We start from the raw sequence: 26709 nt of genomic DNA, 5'->3' as shown, positions 1-26709 counted from the left end.
CTAAGTATTACCATCCTTTAAAATAACCACAAGTTTATAGTCACTGCTTTATGAAATAAAATAAGATGTATTAAAAATACATCTTTTAATATGGAGAGACTCTGCTTACACTTGTAAATACTATAAACCCTTAAAAAAGAGGTTGTGAGAAAAGAGCAAAGACTTAGTAATACCAAAACAATAAAACAAAATAAAGCAAAATTGTAGCCAAATTGCATACATATAACAATGAAAGAAGCTCATTGATTTAGAACACAAATTTTTCCTGCAAAATACAGGATTACAAAACAAAAAAAACAGATCCGGCAACATGGAAAGAGTTGTCAAAAAGTTAAAGAAAATCTTCCTAAAAATCAATAGTCATAACAAATAATTCTACTCAGGAGTAATATCCTCAAGGAATGATTCTCTGTTCCTACATATCACTGGTTTTTAGAAACTTCACACTTGACAAGAAGAGTTACACCTCACTTCAGTATGCAGATCATTATCTCTTCAGTATGCATATTATTAACTAGAATTTAATATTTGTTTACAGGTACTTTTAGATTGCAGATAGTCAGAAACCTCAACTTACCATTCATTGAGTTTTGACAACTGTGTACATCTGTAAAACGCAAATATCTACCAAAATAGAGAACATTGCTATCATTCTAGAATGTTTCCTCACACCCCTTCCCTCAAACCCCCAGACAAAAATACTCTTATTTTTACCGACTTTGTTCTGCTTAATCTAAAACTTCATATAAATGAAATCATAGAATATGAACTCTTCTTTAGGTTTATTTACTCAGCATGTTTTGAAATTCAGCCATGTCATTGGAAGTATCAGAAATTAGGTCTTTGGATTACTGAGGTGGATAATTAGGGTGACCCACTCCTGGTTTGCTCCAGAGTTTTCTAGTTTTAGCACTGAAAGTCCCACATCCCAGAAAACTTCTATCTTGGGCAAACCAGGACAGTTAATCACATTAATTCCACTGTATGATTATGTGTTTGTTTATATGATAGTTTAATTGTCCATTTTTTTTCCTGTTGGACAGTATCTACGAATATTCTTATACAAACATTTTTGTGGACACATCCTTTCACTTATTTTGTTGGCAAGTACGTAAGAATGGAATTGCTGGGTCATATTTTAGGTATAAGTTCAGCTGTATAAAAAACTGCCAGATCTTTTTCAAAATGGATATATTAAGACTTCCAACAAAATATTAGAGTTCCAGTTGCTCCACATCCTAGACAACATTTGCGGTTGTTAATCATTTTAAGTTTAGCCATGCTGGTGGATGTGTAGGAGTTATCTTATTTTGGTCTTAATTTTCATTTCCCCGATGAATAATGATATTGTGCTTATTGGCCATTTGTGTATCTTCTTTGTGAAGAATCTATTCATATCTTTACCACTTCTAAATTGGGTTACTTTTCTTTTTTTATTATTGAGTTGTAATTTTATGCATTGAGATCTCTATATATGCTGGAAATGAGTCTCTTGTCAGATACATGTATTGCAAATGTTTTCTTGAAGTCTGTAGCTTGGCTTTGCATTTTCTTAATCTTCTTTTGTGAGAAATTTTAAATTTTAATTAAGTCTAATTTATCAATTTTGAGAAATTTTAAATTTTAATTAAGTCTAATTTATCAATTTATTCTTTTGTGATTACTTGCTATGACCTAATAAATCTTTGCCTTACCCAAGTTGTAAAGACGTCTCCTGTGTTTACTTTCAGAAGCTTTAGACTTTTTCATTTATATTTATGGCTATGATTTACTTTGAATTTTTTTTCTTAGTATGAGATGGAGTTAGAGGTTTACTTTATTTCATATGGATATTCATTTATTCTAGCACCACTAGTTAAAAAGATTTCCTTTTCATTTTGGATTGCTTTAACAGCTCTGTCAAAAATCAAAAGACCATATAAATGTGGATTGATTTCTAGGCTCTCTATTCCACGTATCTGTTTGTCTATTTTATGCCAGTAGCACACTATCTTAATTATTGTAGCTTTGTACTAACTTTCAAAGTCCTGTAGTATAAGTCGCCTTTTCCCCCATGATTACTTTCTGCACTGTTTAATACAATAGCTATTAGCCACATGTGACTATTTACACTTAAATTAAAAAGATCAATTCCTCTGTCATAGTAGCCACTTTTTAAGTGCTCAGTTGTCACGAGTATAGGTAGTTACCATAATGAACAGTGCAGATAGGGAACAGTTTCATCAGCACAGAAAGTTCTCCTTTTTAAGTATTTTAGGTCCTTTGCATATCCATATAAATTTTATAATCAGCTTGTCAATTTCTATTTTTTTAAGAAAACCTCATTGTAGAATTATGATTGGGATTGCACTGAATCTATAGTTCATTTTAGGGAGAATTGTCACTTAAACAACACTAAATCTTCCAATCCATGAACAATGGTCTTCATTGATTTGAGTCTTCTTTAATTTCTCTTAACAATATTTTGTAGTTTTTCAGTATAGAGGTGTTGCTTGTGTTTTGGAAAATTTATTTCTAAGTATTTTGGTTTTTGATGTTATTGTAAATGGAGTTGTTTTTTGAATTTCATTTTCCAATTGACTACTCTTGGTATATGCAAAAATACAATGTAATTTTATATTTTGACCTTGTATCCTGAGAACTTGCTTAACTCACTTATCAGTTCTCATAGTTGTTTAGTAGATTCCTTAAAATATTCTACATAAACAATCATGTTATGTACAATTAGAGACAGTTTTACTTAATTTCCAACTTTATATTTTTTGTTTCTTTTTCTTGTTTTACTGGACTATTGAATTGAAACGGTGAGACTAGACATTCTTGCTTTATTCCCAGTCTTAAAGGCAAAACATTCAATTCTTTGACTATGATACGGATTGTAGGTTTTTTTATTAGATGTCTTTTATCAGACTGAAGAATATTCCTTGTATTCCCTATTAATTGAGAGTTTGTTATTGTTATTTAATCCCATGAAGGGTGCTGGATTTTGTCAAAAGTTTATTCTACATCTATTCAAATGATTATTTCATTTTTTTCCTTTGTTCTACTAATATAGTGAATTACATTGATTGATTTTTCAAATGTTAAAGCAACGTTGCTTTCCTGGGATAAACTCTTCTTGGTCATGATGTATTATTATTATTATTTTTTATATATGTTGCTTAGATTCTGTGTCTCTAAGTATAAGGGATAGTAGTTTGTACTTTTAATTTGTTTTATAATCTTTGTTAAGTTTTGGTATCAGAGTAATGCTATTCTCATAATTTTTTAGGAAGTGTTTCTTCCACTATTTTCAAAAGCGTTTGTATAATACTGGTGTTATTTCTTTAAATATTTCAGAGAATTAACAAATGAAACCTGGAGTTTTCTTTGAGGGAGATTTCTGATAACAAATTTAATATTTTTAATAAAGGGCTATTCAGATTTTGTATTTTATCTACCAATTTTGTTAAGTTTTATTTTTGAAGAAATGTCCATTTCATCTAGGTTATCAAACTTACACACAGAGTTGTTCATGTAATATTCCCTCATTTTTCTTCTAATGTCTATAAGATGTATGATGTTAATCCCTCTTTCATTCAGTATCGACAATTTGTATTTTACTCTGCCCTTTTACTGCATTATCAAATTTGTTGATATATTCATAGAATTAACTTTTGGCTTTAATTTCTTTATTTTGTTTCATTGATTTCTACTTTCATCTTTCTTATTTCAGTCGTTCTACTTACTTTGGGTTTACTTTTTAAAAAAAAATTTTTTTCTCAGTTTTCCCCTGTGGTTTCTAAGGTTGAACCTTAGCTCACTGATTTTGTATCTTTGTTTTTTTATAATAGAGCATTTAAAACTATTCTATTCTCTTCAAGCACTATTTTAGCAGCATTCACAAATTTTGGTATATTGTATTTCATTATCTTTCAGTTTAAAATATTTTCTAATTTACCGTGCGATTTATTCTTTTTCTCACGGGTTATTTAGAATTATGTTGTATAATTTCCAAATATTTTAATGCTTTTAGATATCATATTGATATTGATATTAATTGCATTGTGGCCAGAGATCGCTCTCTGATTCCGCTCTTTTGAATATATTGATACTTGTCTTATGGTCCATTACATGGTTTACTTTGACCATTTCCTTGCACAGTTGAAAGGAATGTGTATTCTCCAGTTATTGGGGGTCAACTAGCTCAAGGTTGTTGATAGTGTTCAGATTTTCTGTCTACTGATTTTTTTTGGATTTTTTTTTATCAATTGCTGAGGACAGGGCATTAAAATCTCTAACTATGATGGTGGAGATTTTTTTTCCTTTTATTTCTATTTGATAAGTAAGTCATTTTCCCTTCTTTATTTCTTATATTTTGGCTTTATGTACACATTTATGATTTTTATGTCTTTCTGATGAAATGTACCTCTTTATATTTGGTAATATCCTTTGCTACCTGATGAAAAGTACCTTTTCATATCGGGTAATACTCTTTGTCTTGAGGTCAATTTTATCTGATATTAAAGTGCTTTCTTATGCTTACTGAATGCATAGCAAATTAGTTTCCATCTATTTATTTTCACCTTATATTTGTCTTTATATTTAAAGTGCATTCTGGAAGCCAGCACATAGGTGGGTCTTGTTTCTTTAGAAAATCATTTTGACAGTCCCTACTTTTTAACAGGGGTGAGTCCATTAACGTTTAAAATAATTAGTGATGTCTTTGGATTTAGATCTTACAATTTACTATTTGTTTTGTGTTTGCCCCTCTTGTGTTTTGTTGTTGGTGTTGTTTGTTGTTCCTCTATCCATAATTTCCTGTATCCTTTCAGGTTAACTGAATATTTTTTAGAATTCCATTTTAATCTAATGGATTTTTAATCTATCTATCTATCTATCTATCTATCTATCTATCTATCTATCTATCTAATCTATCTATCTGCCTTAAGTGGTTGCTATAGGGCAGCAGTTCTTAAAGTGTGGTCCAGGGACCTTAAAGATTAAAATCAATGTGATTTTAAAAAATACTAAGCTGTTATTTGCCTATTATACTCTCGTTCTTTTTTGAATGTATAGCACTTTTCCGGAAGCTACATGATAACGTAATGATGCCCATCCACACTGTGTGTACATGTGTATTCTTGTGTTTTCTAAATTCCTGATATAACAGAAATAGGGTATAAATTTGCACATGTCAGAGATTATTAACTCAGTTTGTTTCCTGTTACTTTTACTGCATTCTTGCTAGTTTTCTTTGGTTATACCTGCTGAAACATCATTATCATCCAATAAGTAGTTATTTTGAAAACCTAAAAATTTCCCTGTAACCCATATAGAAACACAATAGGTATACTTTATAGATTTATTTTATAATATTAAAGAATTTCCTCCAAAAACGTAAAAATTTTTAATTTGATAAACTCATAAATTAGTCATATTTTACTCTAAATTTAAAAATTTAATTTTTTCATATTAAATAATGGATTACTGCTTACAAACAGGGAGTTATTACTTAGTGGGTACAGAGTTTCAGTATGGGAAGATGAAAATGTTCTGGAGATGGACAGTGGTGATGGCTGCACAACAATGTGAATGTACTTAATGCCACTGGACTGTACACTTAAAAATGATTAAAATGGCAAATTTTATGTTATGTGTATTTTACAATAAAAAAAATCTTTCTCAACACATAGCTTCCCTGTTTACCTCTAAGATGCTGGGCAAGATGAAAATGTTAGAATTCTCTGACTCAACAAAGAAGAGAATCTACCTCACAGAAACTGGGTGAAACTGATTTCTTGTTTTGCTTTATCAAATGAAATGTAATGAAAACTATCTTTCAATGGGCTTTATAAATGTTAATAATTTACCGTATTGTGTCTTCTGCAACAGAACACTGTTGAATAGCATTATGGACCAAGCATTATTTTGAGACCAACATTCAGAGTTTAAAGCAAAAGAAAGTGAAATATTAAATACAGGGATGGCAAGAACTTTAAACACCACAAACTGTGTTTATAACTTTCCAAAGTGGAAATGAAAAGGCCATTCAACCATTTCACAGGCTAACTCATTATACTGCGTTGGCTGGTAAAGTACACACAATAGCTCAGAGACGAGTAAAGTCTTACATGGTTGACACCGCTGAATGCCTGCTGGATGGAAAGACCATAAAAGAAGTTATAGCATTGCCGTTTTCCAATAATAGAGAAGTTTACTGATTTAAAAATTTAACCGAAAACATAGTGATTTAATATCTTGTCTACGGAATTATATTTTTGCCTTACAAATAAATGAATCTGATGGAGCAGGATTAATTTTCTTTGTATTCATATAGTGTCAATACCAACTATTCATTCAAGAAGATAGTCTTTTATGTCAATGCCTGAGTAGAAATACAAGTGGTACTGAAATACTCAAAAAGTGTTGAAAACTCTTCGGATTGCTTATCCTGGGCCAACTGTGTTCACCAATGGTACAAAAGCAACGGTGGGTAAAACTTCTGCGCCTTAACACAAATCAAGGCAGTGGCACCAAACTATTGTATTCTTCACTACTATGGACTTCCAGTTAACAAAGAGTCAGTTTCACTTAAGAATATCCTTGATGTAGACACAGACAATAGTTTAGTGGTTACCAGAGGGTAAAGGGGGTGAGGGGTGGGAGATGAGGGTAAGGGGGATCAAATGTATGGTGATGGAAGGAGAACTGACTCTGGGTGATGAACACACAATGGGATTTATAGATGATGTAATACAGAATTGTACACCTGAAATCTATGTAATTTTACTAACAATTGTCACCCCAATAAATTTAAAAAATAAATTAAAAAAAAAAAAGAATATCCTTGATGAAGCGGTGAAAATATTAAATATTGACTCTAGAGTATATGTGTATTTAATACTCCGTGATGAGACATGCACTTAAAGCAATTCTGCTGCATATAGTTGCTGAAGTACAGTTGTTGTCGTGAGGAAAAGCACTTATGTGATTGTCTTGCAAGCTGAACTAGCCACATTTTTTTCATGAAATACTATTTTTTACTTAACAGATAACTATGGCAGACAAACAATGGTTATTCAGACTTGGTTACTATATTTGGCATACCTTTTTTCAAAAATAAATGAAATGAGCCTGTCACTTCAAAGAAAACACCTGACAATGATGAAATACGAACTTTCAAGTGAAAATTAGAATGTTTGAAAACTTGTAAGCACTTGTATCCACTGTAAGACTGGCAGCTTCCCAAAACTTAAATGCTTTTCTAATGAGACTGGTGGTGATATTAACAAATGTGATTTTTGGATATTGTCAATGAAATGTATCAACATTTTGAAAATCTGTGGCCACTCTTTTCCAACGATCAATGCATGGTGTTATAAAATTATTCAATGTGCAAGCTAGACCAATGGAGAGGACAGTAAGTTCACTAATAGTGTTTCAGGTTCCACATGACAACTAACCTTTAAGAAACCTCCACTTCAGAGTTTTGATGTAGTCTAAAAGAATACCCACAATTATCTGAAAAGGCTATTAAAATTCTCCTCCATTTTCCAACTACATGTATGTGTGAGGATGAATTTTCTTCACATACTGCAACCTAAACAACATATCACAACAATTGAATGCAGAAGCAGATATGAAAATCTAGCTGTTTTCCATTAAGTCAGATATTAAAAGAGATTTGCAAAATGTAAAACAATGTCCACTTTCTCACTGATTTACTTTTGCTTTGGAAAATATAATTATTTTTCATAAAAACATTATTCATGTTAGCATATAATGGATTTACTGTTATTTTAAATGAATAAATGAATATTTTTAGAATTTCCCAATTTTTATTTCTGATGTATATCTAGGTAGATTTATTCTACATAAACAAAAGCTCTTTGGGGTTCTCAATAATTCTTAGGAATGTAATAGGGTCTTGAGACCAAAAAGTTTGAGAACCACTGCTTTAGGGATTATAATACATATCCTTAACTGAGTAATAGTTACTATTATACCACTCGACATAAAAAATAAGAATCTTGCAACTATGTAGGTCCATTTTCCCCCATCATTTATGCTATAGTTGCTATAGTTGTTATATACATTATGTATATAGAGAAATATACATATATATCTACATATGTCTACCTCACATGTTATAATTTTTGTTTCTTATATTTTAAGAGATTAAGAAATTATATTTACCCACACATTTACTATTTCTTGTGTTCTTCATTCCTTCCTGAAGAGCTGAAAGTCAAGCTGGTTTTACTTCCCTTCAGTTGTAGAATTTTCTTAGCATTTCTTGTAGTGAAGATCTGCTGGTAACTAACCCTCTTAGTTTTCTTTTATCAGAAAATTATTTTTATTTCTTCTTCATTCTTTAAGAATGTTTTCACTGGGTATAGCTCTCAGAGTTGACAAGATTTGTCTTTCAGCATTTAGAGATATTGTTTCCATGTCTTCTGGCCTCCATTATTTTTTTATGAGAAGTGAGTGATCATTTGAATCAATGTTCCTTTATGTATGGATCGTTTTACTCTGATCTCAAGATTTTCTTTTATTTTTGGTTTTAAGCACTTTGACTATAATGAACCTAGGTAAGACTTTCTTTATATTCACCCTGTTGGGCTTAGTGAGCTTCATGAAACTGGAAATTTCTGTCTTTCATTAAAATTGGAAAATTTAGATCATATTTCTTCAAATATTTTTTCCCACCTCATTTTTTCCCCTTTTCCTTTGGGAATTGCAATTACATAATTAGGCCCTGAGACTCTGTTCATTATATTATCTTTCCTCCCTATCCTTCTCTGTTCTTCAGATTGGATAATTTCTATTGATTTAAATTCATTGACTCTTTCTTCTTTCATCTCCAATCTGCTGTTAAGCCCAAGTAGTGACTTTTTAATTTTAAATATTGTTTTTAATTCTAGAATTTATTTTTTATAGTTTCTATTTCTCTTGAGATTTCCTATTTATTTATTCATCCAAGTATATTTTCCTTTACACTCTTGAGCACATTATAAAATCTTTGTCTGATAAATCCAACATCTAGGTCATTTGTGGAGGATTGCTTCCAATGACTGCTTTTGGGTTTTGCTTTTTGCTCTTGAATATGTTAGTTTTCCTATTTCTTCATATATCTAGTAATCTTGGATTATGTTCTGGACATTGTGAGTGACATGTTTTAGAAAATCTGGATTCAGTTATATTCCTTAGACAAATATTGATTTTTCTTTTTCTTTCTCTTTTTTATTTTTATTATTTTTTTTTTAGAAAAAAATTAGTTTGGCTAGACTTGCATCCCAAACTGTCTCCCATGCGTGGATAGCAGGTGAAATCTCAGCTCAATTCCTTTATTCTTAACTGTGCTGCTTGGAGTCTGTCCTGTACATGTGTAATTCACGTATCAGGATTTGGCAGTTTATAATCAGAATTTGGGGTTTTCTCTTTCTGTCTGTCTTCTTCATGAGATTTCCCACTCACTTTCCATCTGTGGTAGTTACTTGAATTTTGTCTTCTGAATTCTTCAAGCAAATAAAATAGCAGATTTCTCTTCAGATTTTGACTGTCCCATGGATGGGACTTCCCGCTGGCTAGAAGCTGTAAAAAACAGGAAACTCACTCAGTGTCATTTCCTTCTTCTAAGTGGTTGTTCTCCAGTGCCTCCAGTGCTTTTTAGATTTTGTCCAGAATTTATTATTGCTATCTGTGGAAGTTTAGTCCAATAGAAGCTACTCAGCCATTACTTGAAGCAGAACCCTGCACATATTGTTTGGAACCATGTCACAAATGCTATTTCCTATTTGAATTAAAATGCCAAACTAAACATCAAAAATAAGAAAACAAAGTACTAGTTTCACTAGTAAGTTTAAGTATATATTTTGATAATTATAAGGCCTAAACAGTTTCAAAAATAGCTTCAGGAAGGTAAGACATTATGAAATTAGATCTCTGGTTCCTATGGCACTACCATTACGGAGTAGACGGTTTTGAATGGGTGGACCTTCTGGACACGGGAAAAAAAAAATCTGAAAATGCTAGTTGGTCTAGCAAGAGTCTAGAGTATAAAGGGAAAGCTACTTGAATGTAGCAGTAGATAAAAGTTATAAATGCAAGGTTGTAAGGGATGTTTTTTAATGAAACTAGCAACACAAGAACGAATAAGATTTGAGGTTTAAGAAATGGAGTACCAAAGGCAACAAACTAAAGAAGTGCCACAGCTTAAGATGGATAAAGTAAATCCCAGTAACTCAAGAAATTATAACAGAATATTGGAAAGATGGTAATCATGCTTATTACAGACGATGATGTAGACTATTTTTCAAACACCATCCTCCCAAAATTCTGGTAAGTCATATTTCAGGGTGGTAGAAGAAAAACACTAATAGTATTTTAATCTGTTTCTTTAATCAGAGCCTAAGTTACCATAAACCACTGCTTTAGTCTTATAGGATCAGCTGGTCTGCATGAAATATAAGAAATATAGTTTAGTTGAATGGTACTGTGTCTCTCTGCAAGATGCTAATGCTGCCTGCCATCCCACCAGATTAATTAATATGGATCAAAGGTTGAGTGAACATGGGGCAGAAAGGTTTACATAAAAATGAAAACTGTTAGAAGTCAGGAGAGAGAGAGAGAGAGAATGCATTATTTGCAAGTGGCTGACTAGGCTGGGACGCAAGCTAATCTTGAGTATCAGACAATGATTCCTTTTACACTCTTACCCAGATATAAAACTGTGCAGATCCCTGACTAGAGATATAAACCTAAAAGCTTAATGTTATTCCCACCCTGCCGTTGAGTGGTCTTTCATATAGATAATCCCAATTTGCCATTTTAGGGACTAAGCTTCTACCATCGGTTTAAACTGCTTTGTGCTAAGTTATTTTCTCCTTTAAAAATGATATGTCTTCTTCTATATTCTTTTGAATATTCTTATTTTTTCTGAAATGCAAATGAATATTAGAATAAAAATAATGGCATCAGTATGTATTTTAATGTTAAAAGTTATGTAATTTTGTAAAGTAAATACATTAAAAAGTACCACAGAAATCATACAAATGAAGGCAAAGCAAACCGCAATAAAAATAAAAAAAGCTTAATGGGAGAAAAAGACCAATACTAAAAATCATGTCAATTAATATAAGCTATTTGTTTACGCTATAAAAAGTTTGTAAAAAAAACCCAAACTCTGTAATATTTTGTCTAACTTAATGACACACATGAAATGTTAGCAATAGACAAAAAGTTAGGTCTGTTATGCACATGCAAATAAAACTGAGATTGTAATAAATGATACAGAATCAAAATATAATTTAAAAGGCTGTTACATAAGTTCAACAATATATAGTCCAAAAATTTCTAAGAAACACTAGTTAAATATTAGATAAAATGTAATCTGTCAAAGATGTCAACCTTTATCAAAATCTGGGTAGAATGGTACATAACTAAGGCAGACTAAAGAAAAATGAAAATAAGATATTTAAAAGAAAAATCCTGTTCTTCAGTGATTCTCATTCTTTTTTTGGATCACTGTTTCTTTTGAGAATTTGATTCCATATATAGGACCCCTCTCCAGATAAATTTTGCCAAGAATTTCAGGTATTCGAGAACTTCCTTAAGCTACAATGCCATCCCCTAGTACTCATTAGGATCATAAGTGCTAACATTTATAAGCACTTCCCAAGTGCTAGGCACTCTACTAAGCACTTTATATGCATTTTCCTGTAATCCTTGTAACAACCTCCTAACGTAGGTATTATTACTCTTATCTTCATAACAACCTATAAGATCAACACTATCATTTCCATTTTATAGATCAGGAGAGTGAAGCTTAGAGATGCTGGTACGTGTTCAATGTCACAGAGCCAATAAGAAGGAAAATGGGATTTACATCCTTATCTCTGGGATCCCAGGTTTCCAACTCTTAATCACTATAATATACAGTTTCTTACTAAAGGTCTTTCCAAATTAATTTTAAAAATTGATATAACTGAAAACAGAAACATAAATATATCTAAAAGTATATCCAATCTCTTTTCTATTTACACCACCCTCATTGCAAAGGAGAATTTGAAGTAGTTACAGAGATACACAAAAAATAAAAAACTAAACAGGGTATGTGTGTTTGTGTGTGTGTGTGTGTGTGTGTGTGTATGTGTGTGGTGTGTGTGTGGCGGAGGGTGAGGGGTGGTGGTAAGAAAGAATAAATTAGAGGTAGAGCCAGAACCAAAACTGGATATCATAAGGTCATCTATGATTGATGAGTCACATAATTAATTGCCTCTGAACAACATAGTAACCAGAGGAGAGAAGATTTGATCAATACTGTTTCACCTGGTATCTAACTGGAGAAACAGATCTTTTCTGGGGAACATGGTGTAGACAATATCCTTAACGCTATTATACAATGATTGCTTTAAGATATGTGTTTCTTACAAGAAACTTCTTAAATATTTCTTGATGTAGGCCAAAGTGTAATGTCAGAGTGTAGATCAGAAAAGACAATTCTATACAGGGAACAAGGCAGTCTTAGTACAAAACTTCGCAATGATCTGGATTGGACTGAGGGTAAGATGTAGAATAGGTAGGGAAATGGGCAGACAGTATATCCTTCAGGGAATCTTTTTGGCAATTAAGTTTTTGAATTTAACAGTTGAGAGTTTATTTTCTCTAACAAGAACCTGGAGTGTAGAAATTCTACACTGTTTAGTAGGCCGGATTCATATGCATGAACAAGCAAGCAGAGAATAAAACTGGCAACTTCTTATTGAATAGAGGGCCTGAACAGGACAGAAGTCTGAATTTTAGACTTCCCACCAAAGTGAGATGAAAGAAGACCTATATAGAGAGATAATATCTAATTCACACTGATGTGTAAATATGTCACGGTTGAGACATGTTCAAAATCCAAAGAGCAAATGCTCTTTGTTTTTGTTAAATAAGAACGCTGCTGCATTACAACAAGATTATGGAAAGCTGCCAAAACAGTACTTGAGAAAATATATTGCTCTAAATATCTTCATTAGTTTACAAAATACTAAATTAAGTATCTATATAAGAACATACGCATAGCCATGGAAAAAAGAAACCTCAAATAAGTAAGAAAATTAAAAAATGAAAGAGCAGAAATAAACGATTCAAATTGACAATAACTTATATTTTAAAAGCAAGCTAGAGTTGCTACTTTGAAAAAAGAGAACCAAATCATAGCACTGTTCTAGTTGCTAGAAGAATAAAATAAAATAAAATTCAAAGAGAATTCAGATAGAGTTATTTCTAAATTTTATTTTGGAGATGGGACCAAATTAAATTCCTGAAAGTTTTAGGGGGAAAAATTAGTTATGCCTTTAAAGTTGGGTAAGATAAGGACAGCATGTATAGAGCACTGGGAGAGGGAAGACATTCCTGTAAGATGAGACAGGGTAAGGATAAGGATATAGGGACAGGAAACATACTATATGCCATTTACAAACAAGGTAGGTCAGATTTGCTTGAGATAAATTATGGAGGATCTCATTATTACTGAATAAATATGTAGCAGGAGGAAGAGTGAAAAGAGATAAACAAAAGACCAAAGTCTGAGCTTTAAGGAAATGCTCTTAGGGATAGCAAGAAACAGTGTTACTGTGACAGTAGAGAAGGTAGTTGGCTCAACAGACATTTGTTGATTTAATAAGAGAAACTATATATTGTTATAGAAGTCAGAAAACAAAAATGAGCCTAGTGATTTTACAAGAAGAATGTGACAGCAAGATGATGTATGGAAGTTTATAATCTAGTTAGGAAGACCAAGAGCTACATAATAGTACAATGTAATACAAATAATCCAGTGTCTCATGCTGTATTTACCTTTATAGGTATGTATTTGAACATTTCTTTCTGTAATATTCCCAGGGAATTCTGAATCCATGCATCTTTTAAATTTAATACTTAAAAAAAAAGTCAATACTTTTCATATGATAGTTAGGGGAAAATGTTTGAAATAATTCTGGAGGAGTTATCAGATGAATTTTTCTTCTCAGATTGGCAACTTTACTATATTCAGATAACTTTTTCAAAGCAAGTGAAACCAAACTTAGAAAGTTTCTAGGTATCCAGAAAAGAAGCCCTTTAAATTTAACCACATCTATTTATGCTTTATCACTAGATAAGCAAGAGGTATACATTCTAAGGTGATATTACACTATGTGAAGATGCTGTTGCCACACCAAAAGATTATGTACCATAACAGTGACAATATTATTCTTAATACTTAAACTGAAGCCAGAATAATTAGCTAAAATATATAAATTTTAGGAATTAACTTTTTAGAATAGAAGTGAATAAAACAATTTTCCAGGTAAGATTAATAGGTTTGAAAGTCTAAGTCAGTCTTGCTCTCTCCTACCACCTCTCTATCTTTCTTTGTCTCTCTCTCTCTCTCTCTCTCATATCTATATGTATGTATTTATATAGATGTATGTATATATATTTATGTATATATTATATGTATTTGTATTTCTATATTTATTCTGCATTCTATTGATATGTTTAAAAAGTAAAATGACAGTCTCTGCCTAAATTTAAAAAGTGATTACCATACATTTAATTATAATACCATATTTTGCTAGGACTATAGTAAGGATAAGAATATAGTAATCTAAAAATATTTCACAGAACTGCCTGTTTAAGGATACAATCTTCCTTGTCTTCAGTGAACAGGCAATGAGGCCAAATGAAAGCAAGCTCGTGTGTTATGTATAAATCCGCCCCCCCATCTCCACACTTCTATAACCCCACACCCAATGACACACATGCACTATAATAATGACTGATCACGGCTCAACCACACTGTCAATCAACAACAGTAGAAACTTCCATGGTTTTTTATTAATAAGTTAGTATGTGGCTTCTGTTTGCTGATCCAAAGTATAATGAAAGGGAGAATCAAGGCATTTGTAAATTTAGTTACAAGACTAGCTGTTTCAAATTTCATATGAACTTCATATTATGGGGTGAAGCAACATTCTCTAAACCTTTATACAAATAAACACCACTTTACCAGTGTCACATCTTAACATTGCTAAATGTATGTAGACGTAACCCGGTAAATTTAATGGCAACACTGCCATCCTGACTGAGGAAATACTAAGTTGTTACTGTGGCTTTATATATAGACTATTTGTGATATATTGATATAAGTTCTGGTTTATTCTATTTAATTGGCCCCCAATGCAGAGGACTTAAGTCATAGAAAATACAGTATGCTCAGTATAAGCTTTTTTTTTTTCAAATCATTGTTTAGTAAGGGCCAAGTTTTGAATATTTTTTAATTTCTTGTGACCACTCCTTCATGCCCAAGACTGTACCTGTCATTGAGAATACTTTAAAAAGTTACAATTTTTCCATTAAAATATGCTTCATCTGATGAGGATTTGAAGTTAGATTTTCAAGTGAAAATTTAAGAGATACACTTACCTTTGATTCGAGGTAGACATTTGCTGATGACATTTTTGTAATTTTGCATATGTAACTAACTAAAGAGATGGCACAAAGAATAAAGAGGCTATCATTAATTAATGCTCGAACAAACACAGTCCATTTCAACTGATTTTCTGGGATATCTCCATGGACTAGCATTGCACAAGTCAAGTTCACCACTAAAAAGAGAAGGCTTGCCAATATAAAGCCCAAATGCAACAGAATTCTGAAAGAAAAAAAACACGAGTTTATTAGATGTTTATAAAACTAATGGGAAATTAAATTTATTGTGTGTAACTTTAGGTACAATAATTCTTTCAGTTTAAAATGTTTGTAATTTCATTAAATACAAATTTAATAATCATTTAGAGTTACTTGGGCTATCTTTGCTGTTATGAAATTAGTATCTAAACCATTTTCAAATGGCATTAGACTTTAAAGCATTAATTAAAAAAATAAACCAGTTTAAAATGGCATTAAACTTTAAAGCATTAATTTAAAAATTATTTCACTTGAATTGCCTTTACCAGGAAGAATAATATAGGACTATTTTAACACTAATTCAAGTAATCCTGAATTTTTCATTTTTATAACTACTAAGCATGTTTCCATTGATCTTTCCACTCCAAGAATTACCAGGCTTTTATAATGTCTGGAAAATTAATAAACTATATCTAAATTTAAATTGATCACTAATATTCATTTTAAGAAGAGAAATATGTTTTAAACAGTGTTCAATTTTATGAACTTCTGATTATTTACAGCAAACTTTACTTTCAGACATGACTGAAGAAGAACATAGGGATAGTAGAGGTCCAAGCGCTTGTCAATACTTCATCTTCTCATAAAGTTGCATGTCTCCTACGCATACAGAGCAACTCTGAAAATGAAATGCTTAACTACTTTCCCTTAAGAAAAATTAGACCACCTCATAAAAACTCTTCAGGTAAGGCATGGCTATCTGTATCAAGTAGCTGTAATAGCTATCTATCTGAATGTAACTCCAGTTCAGATACGTTTATACTCCAAATTAATATGACCCAGAAATTTATTTAGCATCCTAATATCTTCTATTTGGGGTCACTTTCAATAGTGGGAATCATAAAACGTTGTCTGCTTTTGGAAATAGTTTACACAAGGTACAGTGAAGGTAATGTGTAAAGCAATCTGAAACAAGCAATTTTTGTCAAGTGTACATGCAAAGTACAAAGATTTATTAGATGTTTATAAAACCAATGAGAAATTAAATTTATTAGTGTGTTACTTTAGGTACAATAATTCTTTCAGCTTAAAATGTTTGTAATTTTGTTAAATACAAATTTAATAATCACTCAGTTAGTTGGGCCATCTTCGCTGTTATGAAATTAGTATCTAAACCATTTTAAAATGGCATTAGACTTTAAAGCATTAATTAAAAATTTTAAGAAGCTTAGATCTTACTATTCTCTCAGATTAAATAATGAAAACAATAATTACATAGTTTGAAACCCAAACCAGACCTTGAAATTATTCACATATCCAGGGGTTTATAGTAGTTTAGGAAACTAAAGCACAAAGAGGTCAAAGGAGTTGCAGAGTTGGCAAGTTAGTGAGACAATTGGTCTGAAATCCAAGTCTCCTGACTCCATAGCTTAGCACTCCAATTTTTGAGGTTAACGAATACTGAAACTTTACTTATTTCATGGAACTATATAATACATTCTTGCCCCAAACAGCATAATCTAACTTCAGTGTTTTGTGGACCCTATGAAATTACATCTGATATCTGAAGCAGCATAGTGGCAGAGCAACAGAAAAAAGATTGTAGGTAGCAATGTGGCTGAAGGGAGAGTACTGTGAGTTACTCAGTTCACTTCCTATGAACTAATCTAATACTTGATTTTCTATAAAACTGCTTCTTAGCACCCTCATTCACCACACTCTTAGACTTTGAGAACTCTACTGTAAAAAAATTTAGATTTTGCTACTCATGAAACTTACTTGTATTTGTCAAGTTCAGTGGCACATCTGATTTTACATATAACCTAAAAAGAGAGTACAGAAAGTTTTGAAAGCATGTACTATAATATTTTTACATTTTTTTTAAATTGGGGAATATTGGGGAACAGTGTGTTTTTCCAGGACCCATCAGCTCCAAGTCAAGTTGTTGTTTTCACTCTAGTTGTGGATGGCACAGCTCACTGGCCCACGTGGGTATCAAACCAGCGACCTGGGTGTTATGAGCACGGCACTCTAACCAACTGAGCCAACCGGCTGCATGCTTACATTTGTTTTGACTTTGTGTTTCAAAGTGATACAACTACAAATAACAATAGATAACAAGTAAAATTCAAATGTTAACAATTGAACTACCATGAAGCAAAAATAGGCATGTTTCCAAAGGCATAAAACAATAAATTAATAATTTTATTTGTGAGAGTCTTAAATTTAATTTTCTATCTTTAAAATTTTGAACAGAATTCAGTTAAAACATTTGTTGAACTTTTAGTAAGAGCCAGACATTGTGTTGAGTGGCTTGCACCTATTCTGACCTTCATTATATCACTCATGTTTTGTCCTAAAATGGAACTACTTACTATATGAATATGGCTGAGTGTTCTCCAAAGATTATTTTCCCCTAAGATGAAATGAAGTAGTAAAAGGAAACAAGGGACCAAAAAATGAACACAAGATAATGAGCATATAGCCTATATAGTAAACTTCCTTTACATAGCCTTGCAAAAGCCAGGTCCTCAAATACTTGTTGAACAGTTAAGCAGGTAGGTAAGTAGAATTTGAAATAAACATGGTGAATTCTTAGAACATAGTGTGGAAGGTCTCAAGTCTTTACTCGTAGATTTGGACTTTATTACTTAGGTAATGGAAAGATATTGAAGGCTTTTATGTAGGCACTGCAAAATATGGAATTTCATTAATCTGGTATCAATATACAGGCTACTATAGAGGAATTACAGACTAGAAAGACCAGTTATAAGACTACTGACATAGGGTATAAACTTTGGGGGCCTAGAAAGAGGTAAATACAAAACACTATAAAGAAAAATAGTGTAAGTACTTGATGACTTACTAATTTCATTCAAATATTTATTGAGCACACACTATGAACGGTGCCATGGATTCATAAATACAGTAACTGTTTCTGCTCTCAAGGAGCTCAGCGTACGGAAGAAATAGATAAACCATCTATTTTGACACAGTGTCATATCAATGCAAAAGATGCTATCACAACATCTAGGAAGGGAGAAAGACTAATTCAGTCCAGGAAATGGTAAAAGGTGAAGGAGAAAGGGGAAAGACTGTATAAAGAGTTAGGGAGGACTTTTCAAAGAAAGTCACATTTAAGCCAAGTTATGAAGGGTAAATGAGTGTTAGGTAAATGCTCAAGCAAAGATAGCAGCCTATGCATCTACTCATATCTACTGTATTTTGGTTAACAGTACCACCAGCTACCAGAAGCTGGAAATGATGAGGAATCTGAAATATTATTCTACTAGTTTCTAAATTGTACCACTGACATCATTCTCAGATGCATGTTTTCTATGTCTCTACTACTACAGTGTGTTATTATAACAGCCTTTTATTGGTCTCTTTAACTCCATCTGCATCTTCAGAAGATAACTGCTCATTTTACTACTTTTTCTTTATACTCATCTCAGTTAAAAGACTGTTGTTGAGTTTAAGTGAGTCCACTCAACCACATTCTCAGGTTTTGAATCTGAAAAACTGATAGAATGAGGAGGGCTTGACAGACAAAAATTTTAAAAAGTCAGGTCATGGAATTTATTTTTAGTTTTAAAATTTATTACCTAAGAGCAAAAATATTGAGAAGGCAGGTGAGTTTTGGAATATAAGAAGGAAATTATAGTCATCTATAGAAGTGATAGCTGAAACAAAGTGGAAGACATTTGAGGGAACAAATATAGAATGAGAAGTCAACGTGTGATGTGTTCACATTTAATAGTCAGAATGAAAAAGCACAAAGAGTGAAGAAAAGACAGCTAGGCAAGGGAGAGTGACCTAAAAATCAGGTTATAGAAAACAAAGTAGTAGCACAGAGGTAAAAGGAGAAAAGCATAGTCCTGATTAAATTATGCAAAAAGTCAAGAACGATTAAAAAATCACCATTCATTGGGTTAATAATATGTCACTGGTATCTTGAAAAGAATAGTTTTCTGTGGAATGACAGCGCAAAAGTGCAAGAAGTTAATAGAAAGTAAGGAAATTAGTATAAACTATATGATATATATTTGAAGATAAGAGAAACCTGGGAAAATTTGTGTTGGGAGACAATTCTTTAGGAATATTGCACATTTCTGCATGGTCCAGATTTTTTGAGTAAAGTGGTTTGCAAAACAAACATCCTTGAAAATAAGAGAGGGTGTCTATCTTAAGGTCAGAAGGAAGATTTTTTCCCTGACTAGTACAGTAAAGATAGAGAACATTCTCCTCCCTTCTTGGTGAAAATTTGCTTACATTCCAGATTAAAGATACAGTGTTTCTTGTTTGGGAGTTCTTCTCCTGTTAACACACCCTGCTGCGGCCCTCACTGTTGCCTTATGGGAATTGGGGCCTGGGACCAGATGCAGGACATTGCTTTGGTTGTTGTTTTTGCCACGAGTAATAAATGGTCTTTTTCTCTGACCCATGGATCAGTGTATGTATATAAAACTGTGGCCGGCTAACATGTTAGTTTTCAGGTAAGGTAAAATCTCAGACTTTTCAGTTTCCAATTTAATAACCTGCTGGTCAGAAATGAACTAGAGAGGGTGAAATGGCAAATGGAGGAGAGTGAGAGAGAGGAAGGGAGAGTTCAATTGTCAAAGAAGGGTCTAGAAGAGGCAGGTTAGCCCTGAAAAGGAAGACACTTCTGAGTAAAGAAGGAAGAAAAGACAATTGAAGGAAAATGTGGAGGTCTGCAAGGAAAGTTTAAAATAATCTACGAATCTCTTTGTCAAAATAAAATTGGATGTAGCATGGATACAGACATTTTGATATAGAAATAATGGATAAGAATTTGGCAGATGGAGTCTATTTTTTTTCTAGTAAAATAGGAGGCAAGGTCATATCCTGGGAAGGGTTGATAGATTTAAACACTTGGAATATGGAAAACATTTGAAACACATGACTAGAAGTGTTGTAAAAGAATATACTGTATTGAGAAGCAGAGAGGGCCAGTTAAAGTCAGGCAGTTGACAGTGGATACAGTCAGCAAGATCTCCTGATTTAAAATTGAAACAAACTAATAAAAAAATGGAGCCATTATAAAAAGTTCAAATAACTAGGTTGCATTTCCATGTAATAATTTAGAACTCTAACATGTGAAATTAGAGAAGAAAAAGTAGGAGGGTGAACCATATTGGCATAGCAAAAAGTCAAAGGATAAGGAATACTAGATTGACCATTGATTCTAAGCACAAATGACATCAGAAGGGAGCTAATGAAGTGAGGCAAACAGAAGGAGTAAAGTCATTAAAACATAGGATGAGAGTGAAAAACACATAAAAGGATGAATTCAAGATATATAAGGGAAAAGAAAGACACTGGTCAGAAAGAATTGCTTCATTCAAAGCTGATCCAAGGGGTGGCCCTGCTGTTGGGTGGCTCAAACAGAAAAACTCTGAGAAGCCACTGAATTGGGAGACATTGAATGGGTTATCATTATGGGCTTTGAAAAAGATCTATATATTGTAACAGGAGACCAGGCCAGAAGAAAGAAAGTGCTGATTCACCCAGGAAAGTGGACGTTATTATAGCCAATGATGACCTAATCAGATGGCATGAATTTCAGAGAGATGGTGATGATATAACATCAGTAAGTACTGTTGGGAAACATAAAATAGGCTGATTGTTCTTCCCACAAATTGAGACGGAAGGTATATAAGGCTCAAAGTGTCATCTGGAAAAAGCTAGATTTCAGTGAAGGCATTTAAAAGGTTCAAATGAAGAAGAGAATGGAACAGGGAGGGAAGTGTAATACATAAGATTACAGGTCATGGAATGGGATAAATAATGGGTGTGAGAGGGAGCTGAACTGAACAAGGAAATAATTAAAGGTCAGTTATCATCCAAGATTTGCAGAATATGTTAGTTACAATGCATCACATAAACACAATCTGGTGCTTTAATTATATTTAGATTATAGTAAGATTAAAAATGATCTGATATTAGTAGATTCCAAGTATTTTTTTAGACTTTAACTAATAGGACATGATCCTGAATAAAAAAAGATTAGTAATATAAAAAATGTCAAACAATTATGTATTATTTGTTAAGACAGTGAAGGATAGTTCCTGAAACACACTTCATGTAATTTTTTGGGGGAGTAGAATGATAAATAACATACATCCAAATGATTTTGCTGATACCAATTTATGTCAGAGGGGTCTTATCTTTCCAGGTCTTTTATAGAAGGATATTATTCTTTATTGTAAAATTATGAAGAATTATATGGGTTTATGGATTGCAAATGGTTTTCATCATATAACCTACTTTTATCTTATGTACACACTAGTAGCCCCTAACTTAGAAAATACTGATTTAGAATTTTTGAATTAATAAAGATTTAAAATACTGTTTATCAGAATACTTTATTTTAAAATATTTAAATTATAAGTAATCTGAAATGATTTTTCCATTTAAAAATGCAGTCTTCCACATTTTATCTTCCTATTTAGTTTCTCAAATAAAGGGAAAAAAGATGAGAATATGACAAATATATTTTATTTGTAAATGTTACCTAATATACATTTAATTAACACAGGTATCCCAAGATTTGAGGAAGAGTTACACTGGAGTTGTATATCATTTGCTGTCCCCCATGGCATGTAGATCCATGTTGCTTGGAGATGGTAGGTACTAAAATACTTATTATTAATAGAACAGATGCTTTCCTATATAATTTCTTTTTGTCAAGTTGATTTTCCACACTTTTTTTGTTTGAAATAGAAACTCTATTGGAGAACATATCTATATAAAACCTGGAATTGATGCAAAAATAAAATGTGGTGAACATAATCTCTTCTCCATGACAGATAAGCATATATAGCCAACTATGTGGATTGTTTTATAGAAGCAGCTATCCATAGTTTCCATCTCAGTTGCTTAAGTTTCTATGGAGAGTAGTGAACCATTCCCAAGTTTACCATTGCTACTGTGTGCATATAAAACAAGGAGCCTTTTAGCTATAAATTGAAGAGCCAGAATTTTTTCAGATGTTCTCTATCAATGCCTATCATATATTTTATTTTTAAGAACTCTTTTGTTTAAATCTTCTAAATACTTTTTATTTATAGCAGTCTGTTCTTCTTTCTAGTACAGTATCTTTTTGTCTCTTGGGATAGTAATACCTTATTTTTTTTAAGTTTCTTTTCTCTGCTTTGTCTTGTTTTCGAGTTGCTTAAAAATTATTTTTACATATCCAATTTTGTTTTCACCTAAAACATCACTAGAACAATAGTAAAGGGATTTTCTTAAAAGGCATAAACCCATACATTTGAGTAGAATGGGAAAGGATACAATAAAATATTGGAAGCCAGAAAGTAGATGGATATGTGTGCAGAAAAGAGTTAACATAGCAGGCCTGAGACTGTTACCCTTAGAAAAGTCTGCTTGTAAGGTTGGTCCTTTGCTGGCATTTGGGAACTTGGATTTTCGGAGGATTCCCACTGCTCCCTAAATGATAAGTGTGTTTCACTGTGCCTAAACTGTTTGTGCAAACAGTATGGTTTATACTCAACATCTGCTCTCCTTCTGGGAGTTTGGAATTTTGGTATGTGTTAGGCAGAGAGTGCTTACATGACTAAACCCCCCATGGCACTGTTTCTAATGAGCTTCCCTGGTAAATAATATTTCACATGTATTGTCACAACTCATTCCAGAAGGAATTAAGTATACCCTGTGACTCCACTAAGAGAAGACTCTTGGAATTTTGTGCCTGGTTTCCTCTTTTCCCTTTGCTGATTTCACTCTAATAAACTTTAACCAGGAATATAACAACTGTGAGTCCTTCTAGCAAATCATCAAGACTGAGGGTGGCCCTGGGGACCCCAACACAATTTGTGATTACCCAAGAAAGATGAATCCCAAGCCAGTCGTGAGGAGGGTTGAGAACCAACCTGATTTACATTTCAGAATCTTCAAAAGGTAGAGAAACCAAGAGAACCAAGTATCACTGGAGAGAGGTGAAGGTGACTAAAACAGAGGTAGATAAAAGCTGTTTAAGAGCAGTTAAATCCCTAAACCTCTTTCCCTAGTCCATGTCCTGGGCAAATGCTTCTTATTCACCCTGGCAGATATCTGGTGTTTATTCTCTGGAGAGGCTACTCTGGCCTGGAGTATGAACGTTAGATGCCAGGCACAAGGGATAGTCTGGTATCATACTAAAAACAGGAAGATTAATGATGAATACCAAGTATAGAGATTTTCCCTTGCCTCAACCCTCTTCCTTAAATAGGTTCTCGAAATGCTATAAACTAGACCTTTATCCTCTGAAAGATTAAAATATTTTTCTCCTGAGGAAACTGATCAGCCTAAGAGGAGAGACCTGAATATGCCAGCATCGGGGGTTCCCTAACAAATTATCCAGCCACATGACTGTATATGCCTCACCTACATGCTTAGAGCTTCCATTCGTAATTCTAAACACAGCCAAGGATAACCAGATAGCTCAAAAGTTTTTAATGAAAGAGAGATCAAAACAAAAATAGAAAAATCTATACAAAAGAAAAAACTAAACAAATGAAACGCTACTCTTAATAGACTCAGAGAGATAAGAAAAGATGCTGCACTCATGAAGCAAAAATAAGATGTGATTAATAAAAAAAATCAGGGAATAAAAAAGAGCTAATAGAGATTAAACATGTTAGAAGAAATGAAAAAGTCAAGAGAATGGCTGGACGTTGGGAAACCCCCCCCCCCTCAAAAGTAGAGCACAAAGACAGATGCAAAATAAGAAAAAGATCTGTCTTATAGGTCCAACATACAAATGTTAGCAGTTCCAGAAAGAGAGAACAGAAAAAAGGAGAGAAAATCAATGAAAAATTCAAGAATGTTTCCCCAAACTAAAGGACATGCGACTAAATTGAAAGGGCCTGTACAATGCCCAGAAAAATGGATAGAAAATAGACCCATATGAAGAGACATCATTTCAGAACACTGGGGTCAAAAGAAAATCTAATAGTTTTTAGTAAGTATAAAAACAAGTAAAAGATCAAGAATCAGAATGGCTTTCAAGTTTCAATAAGAACACTGGAAGTGGAGCAACACCTTAAAAATACTAGGGAAAAATTATTTCCAACCTAGAATTCTATTGCTGCCTAAACTATGAATCAAATATGACAGCAGAATTAAAATATTTCAGACATAAAAAGCCTCAAAGGTTGCTTACCCTTTCTCAAGAAGGTACTGAAGGATTACTTCACTGAAACAAGGTATGCAATGAAGGATTAACTCAGCAGGCCTCAGTTGTCTAAGCCCTGCACATTCCAAAGAAAGATCTGGCCTTTTCCTGGCTCTTGGAAGATAATTTGTAAGCCCTTAGACTATCCTGCCTTAGACTAGGAGGCCTTGGCCACACCAAATAGACTATGTTAATAATATGAATTATGGTGAAGGCTCAGGACCACGTGATGATCGGTTTGACCTTCGAAAGGCTGGAGACTGAGTAACTAAAGTCAGTCATGAAGATACTCCATGCCTATATGACTGACTCCCCAATAAAAACCCTGAGCATTATGTCTCAGGTGAATTCTCCTGGTTGTCACACATTGTTGCTAGGAGAATAAGCGCTGTCTGTTAAGACTGCTGGGAGAGGACAACAGGAAGCTTATCCCTCATCTCCTGGACTAAGAGAAATCTTGGAGATTTAATTCAATAACTTAATTTTACAAATAACAAAGCTGAGCTTTAGAGATTAAGTGGATTGACCAGGAACACACAGGAAATTGAAAGGATTAAAACACAGGTGTCCTGACTCCTAATTGAAAGCTCATTGGGATCCTGGTTTTCTTTGATGTTTGTACACTTAGATCTTTGATGTTATACAGTTCAAGTTAATTCCCTAATGTTTAAGTGACAAATATTGCTTTATTAACAGTAGTGTCATCTATATCTTATAGCAACTACTTGTTAATTGTCAGAGGAAAGATTTGCACAATTAACGTGCCCAAGAAAAATATATTTAGAAACCAGATTATCTATTTAGTAAAAGGTAATGAAGGTAATGACCTAGAAGCAATTTAATACCTTCATTTTATGTTGCCTTGCAGACTATCAAGTACCCTTACCATACCCTTTACTTAACGAGAAGTGTATTTTTAAAAAAGCATAACTAAATTATTCAGGAATGAAATAGTAAGTGAGAAGAAAAGTTTATGAGATTTCATTATTGAAAATCACCCTGAAATATAACAAATTACTATGGACTGTTCATTAGTTTACTATGAACAGTTCTTTGAAGATAAATTAACATATATTACATTAAGGGATATAGAGAATTTATTTCTGAAACTGAGTTTCATACATTATAGATTTAGACTCCTTAGGAAACTGATTTAAATTGAATTTGTGCTGAAAGTGTGCTATCCTTTAAAGTTTTTCCAACACTAAATACCCCATTGTACATTACTGATTTTTCATAAAACCTTTTGTGCTTTTGAACTAGGAAGATAGCAGAACTGCTTTTTGTAAACAGAGAGTCAGACTCATTGCAAATGACTGATAATGGTGGAGAAAAAAAGGCAGAATGTTTCAGAAGTAATAGAATATCACACGGGAGAAAGAAGCAAGAGGAATGCTTACTTTCTTTTCATCTTGAGTTCTTAAAGACAGTAATAGTTTGAATGTAATCAATGATGACGATCACTCAAATAGCTTAAAACCACGGAATTTATAATGTGACAAAAAAGTTCCCTAGAGTACACAGTATCACCTTAAACTAGCCGAAGTCATTTGATCAGCAATTAGACAAAGTCCTAAAAAATAGCTGAGGAAAGAAGCACAAAAGTTTGATAAAATATTACTTAAGTATTTTTATAGTGAGAGACTGAAGCTTAAAAAAAAAATTGTAGATTATGATCAATATGCTAATGAAAAATTGCAGTTATAACTGAACTTTTGTAAAAAGATAGGATGTACAGATTTGGCATATCCAGCTACATCTTATTTTATAAAGCAGATGATCCTAGGTATTTAAGTTTTTATATTTATTTATAGCCTAAACTTTGATTAATTTTAACATGATACGTATAACTTTAAAATTGGCATTCATATCTT

General features: G+C 32.7%; 1 protein-coding gene across 2 annotated transcripts in view; it reads right to left on the bottom strand.

The window, feature by feature from the left end:
* The window catches only part of GPR137C (G protein-coupled receptor 137C), a 50448-nt gene that overhangs the window by 7529 nt on the left and 16210 nt on the right, over positions 1–26709 (bottom strand). The window contains exons 2-4 of one of the 2 annotated variants that reach the window (XM_088797338.1): positions 17419–17462; positions 15436–15664; positions 9460–9576 (exon numbers count right to left, since the gene is read on the bottom strand). In XM_088797338.1, the coding sequence (XP_088653464.1) occupies positions 9460–9576; positions 15436–15664; positions 17419–17462 (390 nt within the window). The remainder of the gene's footprint in view (positions 1–9459; positions 9577–15435; positions 15665–17418; positions 17463–26709) is intronic. The other variant, XM_019725703.3, reaches the window with a different exon arrangement.

This window comes from Rhinolophus sinicus, chromosome 3 (genome assembly GCF_057876585.1).
Source record: "Rhinolophus sinicus isolate RSI-liver-muscle chromosome 3, RSI-T2T, whole genome shotgun sequence".
In the NCBI taxonomy this organism is placed as follows: Eukaryota; Metazoa; Chordata; class Mammalia; order Chiroptera; family Rhinolophidae; genus Rhinolophus; species Rhinolophus sinicus.
This window is presented reverse-complemented; position numbering and strand designations above follow the sequence as displayed.